Genomic DNA, 19,628 nt, shown 5'->3' with positions numbered 1-19,628 from the left:
GCCAGCCTTTATGGTTCAGGCAGCTAGCAGTTGGGGCATGTCCCTTCATCACTTTCTTTTCTTTGAAATGAGACTGAGGTGTACAAATTAAATGCTAACAGTTTTGAAATTTAGCTCATTTATTAGGCATGATTAGAAATGAATTATCCCATGAAAGTGAATTTTTCAGAAACTAAGCCTATAAGTACCAAAGGTTTTTGTTTTATTTTAATGGACATCTTTCTAAAATATTTCTCTGCCTTCTTAGTCAACAGTGTGACCCTAGATCATTAAGAAGAGATTAAATTATGCTATACTAGGACTCACATTATTTTAATGTGGTAGGACATTAATGCCCTGAAGGGCTATAATCATATGTGGGGCTATCTTCTCCCACTTCGGGTGGCCCAGATTTATAAGCTTAGTGCCATTGTCTGCTGTTGAAGTTTACTTTTTGTTTCCTGCAGAAATGATAGTCTCCTTGCAACATCCTGTTCCTTCTTGCTGCTGTCCCCGTCTCTAGATACGCTGTACCCTGAATTTTATTTGCTGCTTCTGTAAGCCAAGAAAACAGATTACTAATTTTAGGCAATTCAAACAAGTTTAGCAAATTGATTTAGAGTGATGGTCTGCAAGTTTCTCTTAGGTCAAGTGCATAGATTTTTACTGCATGGGTAGTGGCATCAGAGGTCTCCCTTGCTTCTTTTCCGTAAGTGTCCAGGTTGTTGAGGTTTCTAGATTATGGAGGTTGCTGTTGCCCTCTCCTTTTAACACTCAAGTCTTGTAGGGCAGAGAGCTGATTGTTTTTTTTTTTAACAGACAGAGCAGTGGAAAAGCAAACTGGGTGGTGAGATTATTGATGAGTCATAGAATTTTAAAGCTTATAAGGACGATAAATGTTGTCATTCCTGCCCCCTCGCCTTGGTGGCGAAGTTCAGTTGTGCTGTTCAAAACATGGCTTTTGGCAGAGGTGGAAATAAAATTCAGGTTGACTGAGTATTAGCCCAGTGCTCTCCTCTGTATCATCTTGCCTCACAGAAAACTCTGAAAAATTGAATAGGTTTGAAAAAGTGTATAATGTTTTATGTCTAGCGTTTTCATTTCTAAGAATAGTCTCCATGAGAACTAGAACATTTGTGATCTTATTTTTGGCTCATGTTTTATGATCCTACAGTGCCTTATTTAGCAGACCTGTATTCTGTTAAGATTTTCTCCTGCCTCTGAGAGTGTCACCCAGGTTGTGTTTCAGAGCTCTCTTGCACATCACTGTGCCCTGCCTATCCCTGTGTTCCCTCGGGGGGTTTGGAAGCCTAAATCCTAAATCGAAGCCTTTATGGGATCACCAGTGCCTTGCCTTTGTATGTTATTTCATTTGATTCTTATTATTCCAGTGAGTGAAGGAGCATAATCCAGTTTTACTCCTGAGGAAATGGATTCCCAAGAAAGAAAATAATTTGTGCCTACTTTCCCAATCTATTGGTTACTGGACTTGGCTTTAACACCGTTTTGTAGTTTTATTTTCACTATGACAGGCTGTCTTCTGTAGATTAAATGTCTAGCATGTTTAGCCTTAATTTGCAGACTCCATGAGCACAGAACGTGTGTTATCGCTGCTCTTTCCCCAGTGCCCCGAATAGGGGCCGGCACATGGTAGGCATGCGGATATACTTGTTGAAAGAAGGAATGTGCACGAAGGCTGCCATCATTGAATTCACTCCCTTGTTTACTCGCCAGAGAGGTTGTTCCGGATGGCTAGATGGTTGGGTCATCTCCCAGTGGCTTTTAAACTGGGGCCCGCCATGTGAAACTGACCCATGCTCGGTTGTGCCAGTGTTAGTTCTTTCAGTGTTTTACTTTTGATCAGGTGTGTAGCTAAAGATAGGTAGAAGTTTCTCATTACCGAGTTTTTTCCCAAGCTACAGTGACTCTCGGGACTAACTTTAAGTTCTCCAAGCTGTAGTAACAGTAATTTAATTAGGCTTCTGGTTTAATTAGATGTGAAGACCAAGTTATTTCCATGAAAAGTGTTGTATTTTGTGGCCTTTCTCTTCTTCCAGATGGAACCAGGGATTAGCTGCATAACCACAGAAGTGGACATTTTTGTTAATTCATGGTCTCTAAAATTTGTGGACCTCTGGCTTTAAAATGGTAGGCACTAAATGCATGGATGAGTCTTGCATCATCAGCTGTCAAGGTAAATGTATGTTAGAGAAGGTAGTACAAGCTGTCCCCTGCTTTCTAACATAATGAGTCCCTGAAAACCAATTTAGTTATAAATGCTAGCCAGTGATTCCCTGCTGCCCAGAGCTCCCCTACTGGGGATAGTAAATGCTATCAGTGCCATCTGGGGCGCTAGAAATCAGCGTTCAACAGGTAATGAGCAAAAGACTCTAAATGTGGCTCTGAAAAGGTTAGTGTATCAGTGAATAATGATGGTAGAATGTGGCATTAGGAAGTCTCCCTTAAACCGAGGCCACCTGTGTTAGTGTGGCTCAGGGTGGCAGGGGCTCTCTGACCTCTCTAACCTCTCCTATATCTGTTAGCCAGTGTAAGAGAAGAATAAACTGACATGGTCTATGTGTACTTTTTATGCCACCCTTTCATATATTCTTTTTTTTTTTAATAAAAATAGCTTACATAGTTTTATTTTAAGAAGTGATTCCTGCTTATCGGAGGTGGGATGGGGAGTAACTCAGTCAATCCAGAAAAACTATGAAGAAGAAATCATCCTCATAAATTCTACCACTTAGAGAAAGTTGCTGTTAATATTTTGAAGAACATCCTTCCAGATATCTTTTTAACCATAAATACACACATGATTTTACATGCTATTCTGTAACCTGCTTTTTACTCGACATATTATGAATATCTTTCAATGTCAGTAAATACCTGAAACATTTTCAGTAGCACCTGGTATATTGTTTTATTGCGTAAAATAACTTATTTAACACAGCTTCAATTCTTCATTTGGAATATACAGATATAGTAATATCCCCTGGCGCTGTTATGTGGATTAAATGATAATGTGTGTAAGATGCTTAGCACAGTAGATGGCCTGTAGGAAGTGCTCACTAGTTGTTAGCTGCAGTAAACATCCAGGTGTGTAACATCTTTTGTAAAGATGTGTTGGGGTGGGGGCAGGTGAGAGGGGTAAAGGGGCACATGTGTACAGTGACCGATGGCAACTAGACTTCTGGTGGTGAACATGGTGCAGACTATACAGAAGTTGAAATATAATGACGTACACTTGAAATTTATATAATGTTATAAACTAATGTGACCTTAATAAAAAAAAATAAAAAAAGATGTATAATTATCCCCTTATGATAAATTCTAAGAGTGAGATTGCTGGGTCACATGGTATGGACGTTTTCAGTTCTGATTCACATCACCAAATAGCTCTTCAGAAAAGCTGTAGCAGTTTAAACACTGCCCCCCAGCAGTGCAGACAGGTGTTCTGGTCTCCACACTCTCCTCACTGGATACATTTGTCAAGCTTTTCCAAAAGGTGGAGAATGTCATCACATTATTTTTCTTTGATTTTCTTTTCATTACTAGTGAGATTGAATAACTTTTCACGTTATTGGCCATTTCTGTGTCCTTTTGTGAATTGCTTGTGTCCTTTGCCTATTTTCTTTTGAGGTCTTTGCCTTTTTCTTACTGATTTGAAAACTCTTTCTATATTAACCCTTTGTCATGTTGCAAATAATTTTTTTCTGTTTTTTTTTTCGACTTTCTCTGATATTTGCCATTAAAATTTTTTTATGTAGTCAAAGTAATCCCCGTATTATATTATGGGTTCTGGTTTTTGTATCATTTTTTGTAATGGTCTTCTCGTTCTAAGATTATAAAAATATTCACTCATACTTCTAGGGTTTTTATTAGTTAACTTTTTGTATTTAAAAAATGTAGAATTTATTTCAGAGTTGGGGGTAAGAAGGGAATTAGAAATTCAGCTTTTAATTTTTTTCCAAATAGCTGGTTTTTCCAGCACTCTTACACCACTAACTTGAAGTGCTGACTTTATCATACACTAAACGAAACCTTGTCCAGTCTTGGACTTTGTTTTGTTCCCTTGATCTGTCCTGTCCATTCTTGTGCCAGTAACTGTGCTAGGGGATTAATAAATTTCTCTCTAGAAATAGCAGGTTTCAAGCTTATCTGCTCCTGATAGAATCAAGCTGACATTTTGCATAGCTAGTCTTAAACTTTTTGGTTTCTGAGCTTCCTAGCCTAGGGTGTGATTAAGTAATCTTAATCACCGTATTTGCTCTGTAGCTCCTCTGGATGCTGGCTTTTGGATTGTTAATCACGCAAACAGCATATTTACGTGGTTTCCCTTAATTTTGACCTGCTTCTAGATCGTACATTTGACTGACTGGTTAGCAATAAGTGGTGGCCAGATCATGTTCCCTTTGTGCTAAATAATCTGCCTCTTAGGCATAGTGCATTGGCGCGACACAGCTATTGTTTACCAGAAATAAAACATGCTTCAGCTCTCCCCTCCCGTCTCCATTTCAGTTGTCATGTATGCAGCTAACACACAACATCTTTTTTGTAACAGTGCTGGAGGTAGACATTCACTCTGTCTTCTGTTGGCTGGACTCCTTGGCTCCTAAGTGTTTTTATATGTTCAGTATTTTAATATTGTAGGATAGTCATTCGTAATATTGTGTTGGAGGTTTGGGGTTTTCTCTTCTTGAAGGGATTATTCTGCCTTTCAGTTCTTTCTAGCCACAAAGCTTTGTCCTCTGCTCATATTTCTTTTATTCATCTTACTTTGCCTTGATTAGAACAATTGAACCATAACTTATTGGTTGATTATGTTCAGCTGTATATTTGAGTAAGTGATCTGGTGGCCTCATCTCAGCTTTCTTTGGATATTTCAAGCAGAAGTACTTTTCTTCTCACACACGCTCCCTTTTCTCTATTTTTATTTTCCTTCTATTCCCACCTTAACTTTGTTTATCCTGGTCTTGAAATTCTTATTTATTTTAATAAGTACTTAATAGCATCTACTGTATTCTCAGCACTTTACTGGTTGGTGATATTAATAAATTTTATTTGTGTTATCCTTTGAAATTTTTCAAAATACTTGCATGTATCTTCATGTTTGTTCTACCTGCACAACTACTTTCTACCGCCCTCTGACTATGGCTTATATCTACTCCTACGTCTGTAAGCCCTCTTTAAATCTCAGCATGCAGATCTTTATTTTTTTATACTCAAATGTTTGAATGTCTCTTTTGTATGGTCTGCCCCTGGCTAGTGCCTCTAAACACTTTGATGTGTTCAGGGCGTCTTTACCAATTTTTGGCTATATGGAGTTGGCGGTAACTACAGTGAGAAGGAGAGGAGTAAGGTCACTATTATATGTATCAACACCTGAGAATACATGCTAGTGTTTAACGATGTTTTTGGCTGGCAGTAAGGGCATAGGAAGAAACCCTGTTCAGCCATTATTTACTGAAATGGTGTTAACCATGGTAGAAGGAGAATTATACGCAGATCAATAATGTTGGTAGCAGGGGTTTGTGAATAGACTTTTATGGACATGTTGGTGGAGCACTTAATATGTATAAGACCTTTGCTAGGCCTGATGGGTAATACCAGATCATAGTGTCTGCCATCTAAGAATTCCTAGCATAATTTGAGAGGTAACCAAGTATAAATAGTTATAAGCAATGTCCATAAGTGCTGTGAGAATATTACCTAGAAAGAGATCACTTGAGCTGTGATAAGAGGAACCAGGATGGTTGGTTTTACATGGAAAGATGGGATTTCAGCTGTCTTTCAGGTCTTTTGCGCTGGTGTAGTCCCTCTCCCATGGTTGTCAAAAAGAAACACTCACCATACAGTGCTGAGGAGCAATGGACAAGTTCAGAACTTTTCTTTTTTAAAACCTGCATTTTTAAAAGACATTTTCACTGGGTATAGAATTCTATCTTTACAGTTTTTTCCCAGTTCTTTAAAGATGTTGATCCACTGGCTTGCATTGTTTCTGAGAAGTCTACTGTGATTCTTTGTTCCTCTGTATATAATGTCATTTTTTCTTCTGGATGCTTTTGAGATTTTTATCTATCACTGGTTTTAAACAATTTGAATATGATGTGCCTTGGTGTAGTTTTCATTATGTTTCTTGAGCTTGGGGTGTGTGAGCTTCTTGGCTCTCTGGGTTTATACTTTTCATTAAATTTGGGAAATTTTTGGCTATTATTTTTTCCAATTTTCTATCCCCATCCCCCACCCCCACATTTTCCAGAGACTCCTGTTACATATATATTAGGTTACTTGAAGTTCTATGGCTCAGTGATGCTCTGTTCATTTTTTCTGTCTTTTTCTCTATGTTTCACTTTGGATAGTTTCTATTGGTATGTCTTCAAATTTATTAATCTTCTCTGCTGCAATGTCTAATCTCCTGTTAATCTTATCCAATGTAATTTTCATCCCAGACATTGTAATTACCATCTCTAGGAGTCTGATTTGAGTCTTTTTTATCTTCTGTCTTTATTGAACATGCTCAATCTGTTCTCTAACTTCTTTTTTTTTATTATTTATTTATTTATTTATTTTTCCCCCCGAGCCCCAGTAGATAGTTGTATGTCATAGTTGCACATCCTTCTAGTTGCTGTATGTGGGATGCGGCCTCAGCATGGCCGGCGAAGCAGTGCGTCATTGCGCGCCCAGGATCCGAACCCAGGCCTCCAGCAGCGGAGCGCGCGCACTTAACCGCTAAGCCACGGGCCAGCCCATGTTCTCTAACTTCTTGAACATATGGAATATAATTATAACTGTTTTAATGTTCTTGTCCATTAATTTTGTTATCTGTGTTATTTCTGGTTTGATTGATTCTGCTCCTCATTATGGGTCCTGTTTTCTTGCTTCTTTGCATGCCTGGTTATTTTTGATTGACTGTTGAACATTGTGAATTTTATCTTCTTGAGTGCTCAATATTTTTACATTCCCATAGATATTCTTGAACTTTGTTCTGGGACATAGTTAGGTTACATGGCATTAGTTTAATCCTTTTTGGTCTTGTTTTTAAGATTTTTAGGCAAGACCGAAACAGCATTTAGTCTAGGGTTAATTTTTCTTCATTACTGAGGTCAAAATTTCTGAGTACCCTATCCAATTCCTTTTGAAAAGGAGGTTTTCTGCTATGGTTGTTGGGAACAGGAGTTATTTCTGGTCCTGTGTGAGGCCCAGATGTTGTTTCCTTCTTTGTCCTCTCAGGTGGATCCTACCCTGCCCTCAGGTAGTTTCCTCACATGCATGAGCTGATTAGTACTCAGCTGAAGACTTGGCAGGGTGGTTGGGCAGCCCCCATCTAGAGATCTCCAGAGTTCTCTTTCTGTACAGCTCTCTCTTCTCTAGTACTCTATCCTGTGAACTCCAGCGTCTTGGGCATCCCCAGACTACCACCCCATCTCTTCAACTGAGGGAGACCTCAGGGCCCTGCCTGGCTTCCCCTTCCCTGCACTGTGGCTTGGAAATTCTCTCCAGACAATAAGCTAGGGCAAATGTAGGTCCTTGTTTGTTTCTTGTGTCTCAGGGATTATTATCCTTCATTGCCTGAAGTCCAGTGTCTTGAAAGCTGTTGTTTTATATATTCTGTGTTTTTTTAATTGTTTCAGGTGGGAAAGTAAATCTGATCCCAGTTATTCCATCTTGGCCAGAAGCAAAAGTCCTATTAGGATAGAATTTTTACATTTCATCCTCATTTCTGTCATGGGGAAATTAAGTGGCCTTATCTTTTCACTGCATCATCCTCCTTTTCAGAGCTTTACAAATAGTTCTTAATTGAGTGCCTTCCATGTGCTGTGCTGTGTATTAGTTGCTAAAGTAAATAGGCTCAGTCCCTGTACCAGCTGGGCTTTAGGTCTAGTGAGGGAGGCAGACAAGGTTCTTGTTGCTATACTTAAAAGTAATTTATATTTTGAAATACCTAAGATGCCACCACAGTGTAGAGTGACATGTACATTGTGTTAAATATGATGACGATTAAGGATTAGAATTAATGACCTTTCGCTGACACTTGTGAATTCTGTCTCCTAACCATGACCAGGTTGTCCACCCTTTCCTGGACATCATAATCCTTCTCCCATTGAAGGGGTAGGATTGTATCTGTGCTCTTGATCCCCCAACTCTCCTGGATTTGTCTCCTTTCCATATGACCTTTCCTTTCCACCTGAGCTTTGGTCTGTTGTTAGATCTGATTTCATTTTTCTCTTTTACTCACACCATTATAAGAATGTTCAAGACTGAAATATAAGAAATTAGTTGCATTTGCTGTAGATGGATGTTTTTTCAATGAGTTTGTATATTTTTAAAAGTAAAATTTGATTGGTTATTAGGAAGGGAAGAGAGGGAGAGTTAAGGGTAGCAGAAGACCACAATTATAGTTAATAAATCTGGCCTGCATTTCCAAAGGAACTCTTTGGATGATGAATGAGGTCAGCTATCCTTTGAGTTGTTTAGGTAAGGCTGAGGGTTGCTAGTGACATCTAATAATCCTCCTCCTCCTGTGACTGGGCAATAGGAAAATGTGAGTAATGCCAGTGTGCACTGATGGGGTCAGGTGTGTAGCGCATTGCTTGAAAAGTTCAAGTTGCTGGTCCTGATTGACTCAAGACTAACTATATTGTGGCCTGATCAAGATAGCCAGAACTCCAGTGGTGGAAATTTTCTTTTATCCTAGTCAGTTGTTGTGACCAGAGCCTTCCTTGGAAAGATAACCTATGTTTAGATGACTGTAAGCCCACACGGTCTGTCTGGTGCTTGTGGCAGCTCTCTATATTCCTGCTTCTCCTCAAGGAGCTCAGACACTGTATCCCCACTCAAGAGAACATACCGTCTTGCTCTGTGTGGAATATCTTACGAGACACACTGCTGTGTCCTTTTTTAAGCTTCTGGTTCCGGATGTCTCTAGCAGCCCTACTTTTTCTTAGATGCTTGGCCGGCTTACGTAAATGAATAGCCTTTCTGTCCTGCAGAAGCTTTAAGAAGCTGTGCCTGAGCGTTTGAGAGTTAACCAGTGTTTACTGAGCAAGCCCTCTATGAGGCACTGATTGTACTATTTACATAGATTGTACAAGAGATTCTGCTGGCCTCACAGGTGCTTACAGTCCAGAGGGGAAATAGCATAGGTGAGTTCAATGGCCCATTCAGGAGGACCCTAGAAGAAAATTAGAAGATAAGCTGAACAGTTCTGTTTCTTCAGACTTTGCTTTTGGGCTTGGTGGCTTGAGTGACCAAGCGGCTGGCTTCCCACCATTTATATAGACAAGTTCTGTTTTGAGATTGAGTTTGTGGTTTGGGAAGGATGTATAATCATTTTCAACAAATGCTTATTGAGTGGGCAAGTATCGTGGTAGGCACAGGGAATACCAAGAAGTATAACCTCTGCTTTTAAGGAACTGCTCATATGTGGAAAGGCAGATCATGTTTAAGATTAAAAAACCGTAATGAGGTATAAGTCTTCGTAAGAGAAAAGTATAATCATCAACATTTAGTAGAAATATATACTAAGCTATTAACCGCTCTGGGGAGTGGGGCTTGGGGTGGTGGGGCATGTGGCAGGGGAAGAGGAAGGATCGTCACTTTTTACTATATACATTTCTGTATGGTTGGAAATTTTTACCAAGTGCCAGTATTGCCTTTTTCGAATTATTTGAGACTAGAAGATTATACACACGTTAGCCTTGAATATCTCTGTGTGATAGAATTATGAATGATTTGTATTTTCGTTATTATAGCTCCCTATTATTATCTACATTTTCTATAATGGGTATATATTATTTTATAAAGTATTTGAAAACCAAAACCCAAATCACCAACAATGATTATTATAACTACATTTCAACATATTTATCGTATTTTGGATATAGTACACGAGCTTTCCCTTTTTTGTCTTCTCACTTTCACCACAACTCTATTAAGGTTGTTCTATTATTATTATTATTAAATAAAAAAGTGAAACAAGGGCATTTGCTCTTGCTTCTTTCTATCCCTTGTCATTTTGAGTTAGCCTAGAAGCAAAAGGAATCCAGCTATTAACTATTCAGCTATACTGTAAAGGCTGCCTAGAAAAATTTAAATTATGCTGATTGGGTTACAATTATATCTGTCAATGTGGGCTGTAATCTCTTGTTTTAAAGCATCCTAAGAATACTTTCTATATCTTTATATTTAGTTCTGTTGGAGAAAGCAATTAGATTATCCCATCTCCCCATCTGGTGAAGAAAACTCATCTGCTTGGCTTACTTTGCATGAGAGAGAATTAAAATTTCCAAGTTATTTGTAATTTAGGTTAAGTAGTTAAATCCTGTCTCTCCCGTATTTTGTTCTGGGAGTCCGTATTCCCTTAGAATTATGAACTTAATTACTTTGAAAGTAATAGTATTCTGAATTATTTAAGGAAGTCAAAAATGGAGAGATGTCATTTCTAAATGAATTTTTTTCCCCCCTTATAGCATGTGTTTGATGATCTCAGTGGCTCAGTATCTTTGTCTTGGGTTGGAGATAGCACTGGGGTAAGTAATGTTTTGAGTCTGTTAATTCAGCCTAGCAAGAAGATGAAGTTAGATTTGGGGAGTTTAAGCACTGAATGTTATTACTTTCTGAAATTGTCTCCAACCTCAATCATAGAAAATGCATGTTTGCAGGACAGACTCTCAGGAAGCTGCGGTCAGTTTAGTTTTGCTTTAGAACTGGGAACATCTTGTGACCACCCTCTTCCATAATAGGAAGATAGACATCTTTTTAGTCCTTGGTGGCTGCTTGGCATCAAGATGAGCAAGAAGAAGAAAGAGCAAAGAGAGTGCTATGTGCTGAGAAGGGGGCCTCACAATACTCGGGAAAACCCCTGTGTAGAAGCGGAAAACTGCACATTACACATCTTGGCATTTTTCCTCCAAACTGTATTGTTCTTGTGTCCTTTCCCACAGTTAGTGTTGAAGGACTGTGGCGCCCATGGGCTCATGGTTGTTCAACTCCATCTGTTATCCCTTCCCCTGCCACAAAGGAGGTACTGCCAGGATTGGGGGAATGGAAGGACAGTCCATCAGCTCCTTGTCCCTCCTAGTATGTAGCCGATCTCCTAGTAGGAGGGTGTGCTGAGGATGCATTGGCCTCAGGTCTTGAATCGTGGCTCTGTTATCCTGCCTGAACAAGGGCAGGGGCCACAGCTCATGCCCTCTGGTGTTCCGGTAATGTATATACATAGCATTGTGGCACATGATGGCTATATCAGGAGCAAAAGAAATATAATTTTGATGCTGAAGAGCAAGTTATAGATTTCTTATTTTAATTAATTTTTAAACTTCTGGTAGAATTTCTTTAAGCATGTCTCAGTTTCTTCTAAAATTTGAGTTGTGCCCTAATTTCCATGGTTTAGCCATTTATCTGAGATAGTTGGTATCTCCAAGATTTCCTGTTATATAGCTACTTGGGACTCCCTAGCCTCTTACTAACCTGTCAGAATCTTTTCCTCATGCATATTTTGCACGAGAAAAATGCTTATTTAAAAAATTAATTTCACAAAGAGCAAACAGCAGGGAGAAGAAGGACAGATATGTGTGACACAGTGACCTGTGTTAGAACACCTGCACTGTTCTGTAACCAGAAAGAAAGATGATTCTTGCCTGAGACTATCTTACAATAATATGGATACACAATAGTTAAATCCTTCCTTTACTGTAATGTGTTGTTGATTAGCTCTGCCTCACTGCTTCAAGTGTAGGCGATAGGACCTTCTCAACAAAATGAGTTGAGATTTTGAATCACTGTAAGCCCTAGTAACTTGGTCCTTCTGAGTTTTCAGATATATTAGGATTATAGGCTACTACAAAACAGGGCTATTGGCAATCTTTCAGATGTTGATTTAGTCCCATCATATGCAAGCATGTAATTGGACCAGCTTTCTTATTGACCTCATTCTTTTGTCTCTCTCCAGATCATTCTAGTCTTGACTACCTTCCATATACCACTGACTTTTGGACAGTCCAAGCTATATCGAAGGTGAGATGCATAACACATGGCTGGGGTATTTGACTGAGTAACACATTGTGAATGTAAGTTCCCCCCTTTTCTAGACATGATGGAGTCTAACAGTCGATTTAAAAGATCTTCTAGCCATCTTAAATTTTCACCAGACTATCACACTCAGCATACTTTTTAATATCTACTTAGCAACCTGCAGAGGTATGAAATGAATCTACTTCCAAGGAGATTACGACAACCTGACTGAGTGGCAAAACAATAAAGGAGGATGAAGGAAGAATCTGTAGGGGTGTGTGTTTATTAATTTAAATAGATATTTATTTGCAGGAAGATAGCATGGAGTTTAAGCATCTTTCTATTTATTATGAGCACAAAATGGTTTTTATATTCCTGAAATAACAATCCTCACTATACTTCCAAATGAATATTATTTATGAACACTTTGAGCCCCAAACAGATTGTCTCTAGATCGGGAGGAGGTTCTCAGGCCAGACCTACCAAAGTGCCTTGTAGTGTTCACATTGGTAATGATGGTGATAATGTATGTTCTGGAACCATAACCTATTCTGTGGCATTCACAAAGTTTTAGAGTTGTCTTCTCAATGGTAGAGTTTGGTAAAATAGTAGGTTCTTTTCCTTAACCATAGGATTCAAGACCAGCTAGCTCCCAGAAATTGCTGGTTGTCTTCTCAGTGGGAGTGAACCCATGTTGAAGCTCTGAGATGGATCAGCCCAACCTCCCTTCCCCAGTAGGTGGGATCCTTGACTGCTGCTGCTCCTGGGCCTGGAGCTAGTGCTCTCTGCCCTTCAGCACAGTGATGTTGGTTTAAAAATAGGCAAGAACGAATTGCCATCTTGGAATTGCTGTAAGCTCCATGAAGGCAAGGTTCTTGACTAACTTGGGTTTCTCTAGCAACTAGCCTAATGACTGACACACAGGAGGCAGGCAGTACATATTAACTGAATGAATGAATGCCTTGGCTTCTCTGTAATTTTTAGACTGGTAATATTTTTTTATTTGTTTGGCAAAGATTGGCAATGTATTATAGAATCCGAGTGCTAGGAAGGACTGTAATTTATAGGTGATTTTGTTTATTCAATTAGAACAGTAGTTGAACCATTTCAGACAGATGAAAAGTATCTTGTTTTGGAGGGAAAAAATGCATTAAAAAATTTGTTACTTCAGTAACTCACTCAGTGTTTAAGAAACCTTGCTGTCATAAAATCTTTCCTTATGATACAGTTTTTCTTACCAATTTATCTTTCACTATAAAAGCAATACAATGATATTATAAAACATTTGGAAATTTTAAAGGCAAGAAAAAAATTCACTCTAACTTCGAGTGTAATCTTAATTTATTTACAGTTTATTATCTTGATTTTCCCCTTTAAAGTTATATCATATGGTTGCATGGTCTTGGGAAGCAACATGTTGCAGCATAAAGTTGCCAAGTTTTGTTGGCACATAGGTGTGAGATTGAATCTCAGCACTGTCATTTGCAAGCAGAATGAACTTGGGCAAGTCATTTAACCTCCCTGAGTCTTTTTTGTCATCTGTAAAGGAAAGATGCTAATTATGACCACCTTAGAGCTGTTAGGAATTATGCTTTGTGATGCCTGGCGTGGAGTAAGAACTTGGTGCTGTTACAGCCAGGGATGGCATGTAGCCAGCATGTGCTGTCACTGCTGTACCGGTTGTTAACAAGAATTGAGAGCCTTCTATGCCAGTTGGTAATAAGTGATTGCCTGTCCCCGGATGCTTGCATGGCTTCTACAAATGCACACACGTCCCCGCCCCTGGCAACATGCAGGTGTTACTAACACCTAGCGTTACGACCTATACCCATTCTGATTGGTCAGTGCTCATACCACGATATTTTTCATATCCCCTCTGCTAGTAACCTTCAGCATTTGTTAGGTTGACAGAATTTACTTAATCATACTCTCTTGGACACTTAGATTGTAGCTAATTTTTTCACTTTTACTGATGCTGCTGTGATAAATATCGTACATATGTGTCACGGAGGATGCTAATTTCCGGTTCATTTTTAATAATTTTTATTTATTTATTTATTTTTCCCCCAAAGCCCCAGTAGATAGCTGTATGTCATAGTTGCACATCCTTCCAGTTGCTGTATGTGGGACGCGGCCTCAGCATGGCCGGAGAAGCAGTGCATCGGTGGGCGCCCGGGATCTGAACCCGGGCCACCAGCAGCAGAGCGAGCGCACTTAACCACCAAGCCACGGGGCCGGCCCTCCGGTTCATTTTTTAGTAGCAAATGAAAACCTCCTCTCTGATTGATCCCTACATGTTTTGAATGCTCTTTACTAAACTCCTCCTTCTCCAGGTTGAATTATCTTCTATACCTATTGCTTCAATCACTTTTTTGCTTGCCTTCTGAATTCACTTTTTATTCTCTACATTGTTCTTTAGTCGTGTGGCTGGAACTGGACCTGACAGGTTCCTGAGGCATACTCCAGGGCAGTGAAATGTGTTTTCGTGACTTTTTTTCACATCCTTTGCTTTTCAATATTATGTTTACTTGAAGACAACCAAAAACAAAACAAAAACAGTATCACTGTGTTACTGTTTAAATACCTACCACCATCTGACCCTTTTTCATCCTATATTTGTCTGGTCTTGTGAGAAACCCCTAACATACACTTAACTAGAGAGCAGTCCTATTTGTTTCTGGTATAGTATCATGTTACCATGGTTCTTTTTCTTCGTGTTGCATAGCAGGTCTTTTTTCCTTTTACCAAGGTCATTTTGAATATTAATTATTTCCACCGTGCTGCGACGTGAAAACTCTTCCAGAGTTTAGGTGGAAGCTGTAAATATGCCTTGTTGCCTCTCCATCTGGGCTGGCCTGGTCTGAAGTGACTCATGTTGTTGAACACGCCAGCCAAGAGGCACATGTTGCTTCAGAAATGGGAAAGGGAGGGAGCTGTTTGATCAAAATGAGTCCTGAATATGCTGAGGTTGCCCAACTGAGAAATAAAATAAAAGCCTGTTGAATCCACTCTGAAGACTCTGCTATTTTTCACAGCTTTAATGATTATATTGTTTATTGAATTAACTTTCTCTACTTAATCTTATGGGGTCAAAGGTTTACTTGGGGTTCAAATAAAAAGCAGCTAATCACATGCACCCTGCTCTGAGTAGTATAGTGCAGAGGCTCACAAGAATAGAAGAAAGTGGTCTCCGTTACCTGTGCCGAATTAGAGGAAGTATACTTCAGTCTTTGGGTTGTGAAAAAGTATTGTTGAAAGATTTGGGAAGTAATAAATAGTCCCTAGGCATTAGTGATTAGGTAAAATTGAGTAATATATTAATATCTTCAATTTAAAGAAGTCATGTTTGAAGAGTATAAATTTTGATTCTCTGTTAAGGAATGTTAATTCATGTAATAGATTGTAAAGTGCATTTGCCTCTCACTTGCAAATATGAAGTTAAAAAGGAAATAAACTAGCTATGGTTCAGATGATAATTTGATTTTTGGCAACTAAAGAAGTTTTGCCCCTGTTTGTTTTATGGCCTCTTGAGTTTAAGATCACTGTAAGATCAGCTTACTGAACCACACATAAGCATTATTCTACACCAAAATTCTGTACCTAATTACCACAAAACTGCTGGGCTATTTTATTTGTGATTTTTATTTCCTATTGAGAGTTGTTCAAATTTTGGAAATTAATAAGAGAATCTCTAAGAGATTTCACATTAAAGTTTATTCCATAGTCAGTGTAAGTTTTTTAGGGTGTTACTTGAGGTTAAAAAAAAAAAGGATAACTTAAAAGTATATAACAGATATTAAAGCAAAGTACAGTAAACCAGCTTCCCCAAGACGTCTTGTATGACAGCCTTTTTAATGATATGCTTGGTTCAGTTTTCACTGCAGTAGATTATTAACTATGACTGCATATTTTAGTTAGGTTAGCATAAATTCCATTTACAAAATATATTTCCCTGCTTTGCTTTTCCTTTCGTAAAGAAAAGTTTATTAAAATGTATGATGATGGCATTTTACTACAGCTTCACTTTTACAAACTTAGGGCATATAAAAATCGTGAAACTAGGAGGTTTCATCACTTAGGAAATATTCCCATGAAAATACCTGTTCTTAGAGTCATCTTGTCAATCAAAGCGAGATATGGACCCAAGATACATACTCATGTTCCTTCTGATACAAAGTTCTGTGATTTTATTTACGTTTTCTTACCCTCTTTGTTTTACCACTTGTATTCTCAAAATTTCTACAGAAAACATATATCTTTTTCCAATAAGGATTAAACACAATAAAATATTAAAATAAAAATATGTAAGGTAGCATTAGACAGTTGGGGTAAAAAAAGAGACTGAAGGGGCCGGCCCGGTGGCGCAAGCGGTTAAGTGCGCGCGCTCTGCTGAGGCGGCCCGGGGTTCGCTGGTTCGGATCCCGGGCGCGCACCGAAGTACTGCTTGGTAAGCCATGCTGTGGCGGCGTCCCATATAAAGTGGAGGAAGATAGGCACCGATGTTAGCCCAGGGCCGTCTTCCTCAGCAAAAAAAGAGGAGGATTGGCGGATGTTAGCTCAGGGCTGATCTCCTCACAAAAAAAAAAAAAAAAAAAAGAAAGAGAGACTGAAGTATTTGGAGTCAGTTTAACGTAAATTCAAATTCTGCCAATTTTACCTGGCGATGATTTCAGGTCTATCATTCCTTTGGCACATTTTAATAAGCTACATTCTCCCTATTGATCTTTTAACTGGAAATCTCAATACAGTCAATCCTCATTATTTACAATAGTTATATTCTACAAAGTCTCCATGAATACTGAGTTAGTGAATCCTGAACCTTTGCTCCTCAGGGAAATACAGAGTTAGGTTCCTGCAAACCTCTGGTCACAACATTCATTTTCATCAACTGAGCAATACATAACCTTGTTTTATGTGTGTTTCTGTTTGAAGATACCTTATTTAATATATATTTATTGTTGATTCATTAACATTGAGCTCACAACCAACTCACGTCCGAAAGAAGCTTATATAACCCAAGTATTTTCTCCATAAGGCACATCAAAGCCTTCTTGTGCTCAGAAACACTAAACAGCACTTCAGCACTATGCTTGGGGGCTATTTGAAACAGCAAAATCACCAACAAAAAGCACAAAAATGCAAAATGCAATAGCACTAAATAGACCATGAAGAAGACACTTATTTACAGCATAAGAGCTGAAACAAGAAGGCAGAGTGTCCTCCTGTTGGACCTCAGCTGGGGAACATGTGCACTGGGGTGACTCAAATTTTTCGCCACACTGTGCGTGTCTGCACATGGCTGCGAAAGTGCCACGAATATTGATTTGGGGTTACAAGTAAATTTTAGTGAGTAGGCAAATTCTCAAATACAGAATCCATGAATAATGAGGGTCGACTGTATAAACTTTCCCAATCAGTAAAAACTACAAAACTATAATTATTTTTTTAAGAGTTTGTTGTCATCCTTGTTGCTTTTTTGTTGCAATTTATAGTGACTTAATCATGGCAGAAATGAACTAAAGGAATAGAGAAATGATTAGGCCTGAAACCCAACCAAACAAGGATATCTTGTTTAATTGTTGAGAGCTTGTTTAATTGTTGAGAAAAGTGAAGTGTAAGATTCTCTGAGATACTGTAGGACACTTTTACTGTTACTTCTCATTAAATGTCTGCCGGTCAAATGCCTGGTGTCACAAGTTCCTATATATTATTAACAAAAAGTGCTCAAAAACAAGGGTATGATTCTTGGCTATTGACATTTGGGCTGAGTGTCAACATGTGAGTCTTCTGGAAAAAACCCCTTTTGAGTGCTTCATCTTACTAGGGATTTTGATGCTATATCTTACCAGAAGTCCATGTGATGATTACTTCTTTTTTTTTCATTTATTTTAATAATATTTAGATTTTTCTTGTTCTTTGGCAATATTAGGCTCTGTTCCAAAAAATATTTGTATTCTAGTACTGTTTTCTTGAGTTAGAAACATGGGCATATTCTTATGCGTGTTTACACCACAGATACGTGCAAAAGTGATCATTTATTTTTGGTAACCAGAAAGAGCAGAGATTAGGGTTGATGTATAAAATTGTTATTAAAAAGACTTGTTTCTAAAGCAGATGATTTCACAGGATTTTGTTAACTGATTTGACTGCTGTTCATAACTCTATTAATTATGATATGTAATTTGAAAAGTATATACGTTTTTCAAGGTGTTTCATTGATTTCCTCTCCATGATATATTTTGTATACTGATATATATGCTGATAGAAAATGAAGCTACTTTTAAATGAAGTGTTATGTTAAAGTATATCCTGGGCCAACATGGCCTTGACAGACCCCTACTTAAATCCCAGCAGGTTGATACTAGTCCTTTGTGCTCAGTTGTTTAACTGGCTAAAATCCCAGAGTATTGTAGTGGATGATTTTTTGTTTCGCTCTTGTTGCTTTCTTTTTCTGAAGGGCAAGGATGTGTTTGTTGCACCTAATTCTTAAACAGCAAGACAGCTTGCCAACAGGTTTGTGGAGGTTCCCCGGGGGATATGATGAAGGAGGGGAGATTTGTAAGCTGGTGATAATCAAGCTGCTGCCAATGCCTTTAGAAGGTTGTCTGAGCTGTTGATGATATGTCCGCTGTAGAGCTGGAGTTGTTTATGTGCATCTCTTGGTCTGCTGTCAGGAAGATAAGAGCTCTGCTTGTACTTCAAAGCCAAAAAAGGGCAGTATAGAAAATTGTTGGGTGGTGCCTAATCCCTATTTTATTTATCTAGGAATTTTCTGTGTGTGTGCTAAGAGATGGGAAGAGTCATTTAGACAACTTAAAGTCACGTGCAGTTTGCTGCAGCATACTGTCAGGGACCTCTGCAAACACTCAAAGATACTTCCCTCCTGTCTGTCTCCTGCTTCCTCTTAGCTGATCTCTACTGCTAGGCCACAAGCCCTGGCAAGAGAGAGAAAGACTACAGGTTGGAAGGGAAAAACTCCTCACAAATAATTAAAAATTGTCTCGGGGCCGGCAGGCTGGCACAAGCGATAAAGTGCTCGCACTCTGTTGCTGCGGCCCAGGGTTCGCAGGTTAGGATCCTGGGAGCGCACCGACGCACCGCTTGTCAAGCCATGCTGTGGCGGCGTCGCATATAAAGTGGAGGCAGATGGGCACGGATGTTAGCCCAGGGCCAGTCTTCCTCAGCAAAAAGAGGAGGATTGGCAGATGTTAGCTCAGGGCTGGTCTTCCCTCACACACACACACAAAAAAATTGTCTCTAATTTGGGACCGAGAGTTAAGAGGATTGTATTATAGTTTCAATTTTGCTCTTAATTAACTGGTTGACTTTTGATGAATTACCTCCCCTTGTACCTCCTCATCTGTGAAATGAGAGTTAGACAAGATGTTCTCTTCAGTCCCTTGCATCTCTCGTGTTCTGTGGATTTGAGAATCTTTATTTGTCAAGGCTGCTACCAAAATTTATACCACCTTTTAAGTCATATATTCTATTGATGAAGACCACTGCACATTGCGTTTATCACTGGGCAACTAACTTGCAATACACAGTGGTCTTCACTGTTGGACATTCAAATTCTGTGAATCTTTTTTATTTTTATTTTATTTATTTATTTTCTTTGTGAGGAAGATCAGCCC

General features: G+C 38.8%; 1 protein-coding gene across 3 annotated transcripts in view; it reads left to right on the top strand.

Moving 5' to 3' along the window:
* Positions 1–19,628, top strand: part of SORT1 (sortilin 1) — a 60,519-nt gene that overhangs the window by 9,346 nt on the left and 31,545 nt on the right. For all 3 annotated transcript variants that reach the window (XM_058538702.1, XM_058538703.1, XM_058538701.1), the window contains exons 2-3: positions 10,452–10,511; positions 11,933–11,997. In XM_058538702.1, the coding sequence (XP_058394685.1) occupies positions 10,452–10,511; positions 11,933–11,997 (125 nt within the window). The remainder of the gene's footprint in view (positions 1–10,451; positions 10,512–11,932; positions 11,998–19,628) is intronic.

This window comes from Diceros bicornis, chromosome 4, assembly GCF_020826845.1.
Source record: "Diceros bicornis minor isolate mBicDic1 chromosome 4, mDicBic1.mat.cur, whole genome shotgun sequence".
NCBI lineage: Eukaryota > Metazoa > Chordata > Mammalia > Perissodactyla > Rhinocerotidae > Diceros > Diceros bicornis.
The sequence above is the reverse complement of the archived record's forward strand: the minus strand, read 5'-3'. Positions and strand labels throughout refer to the sequence as shown.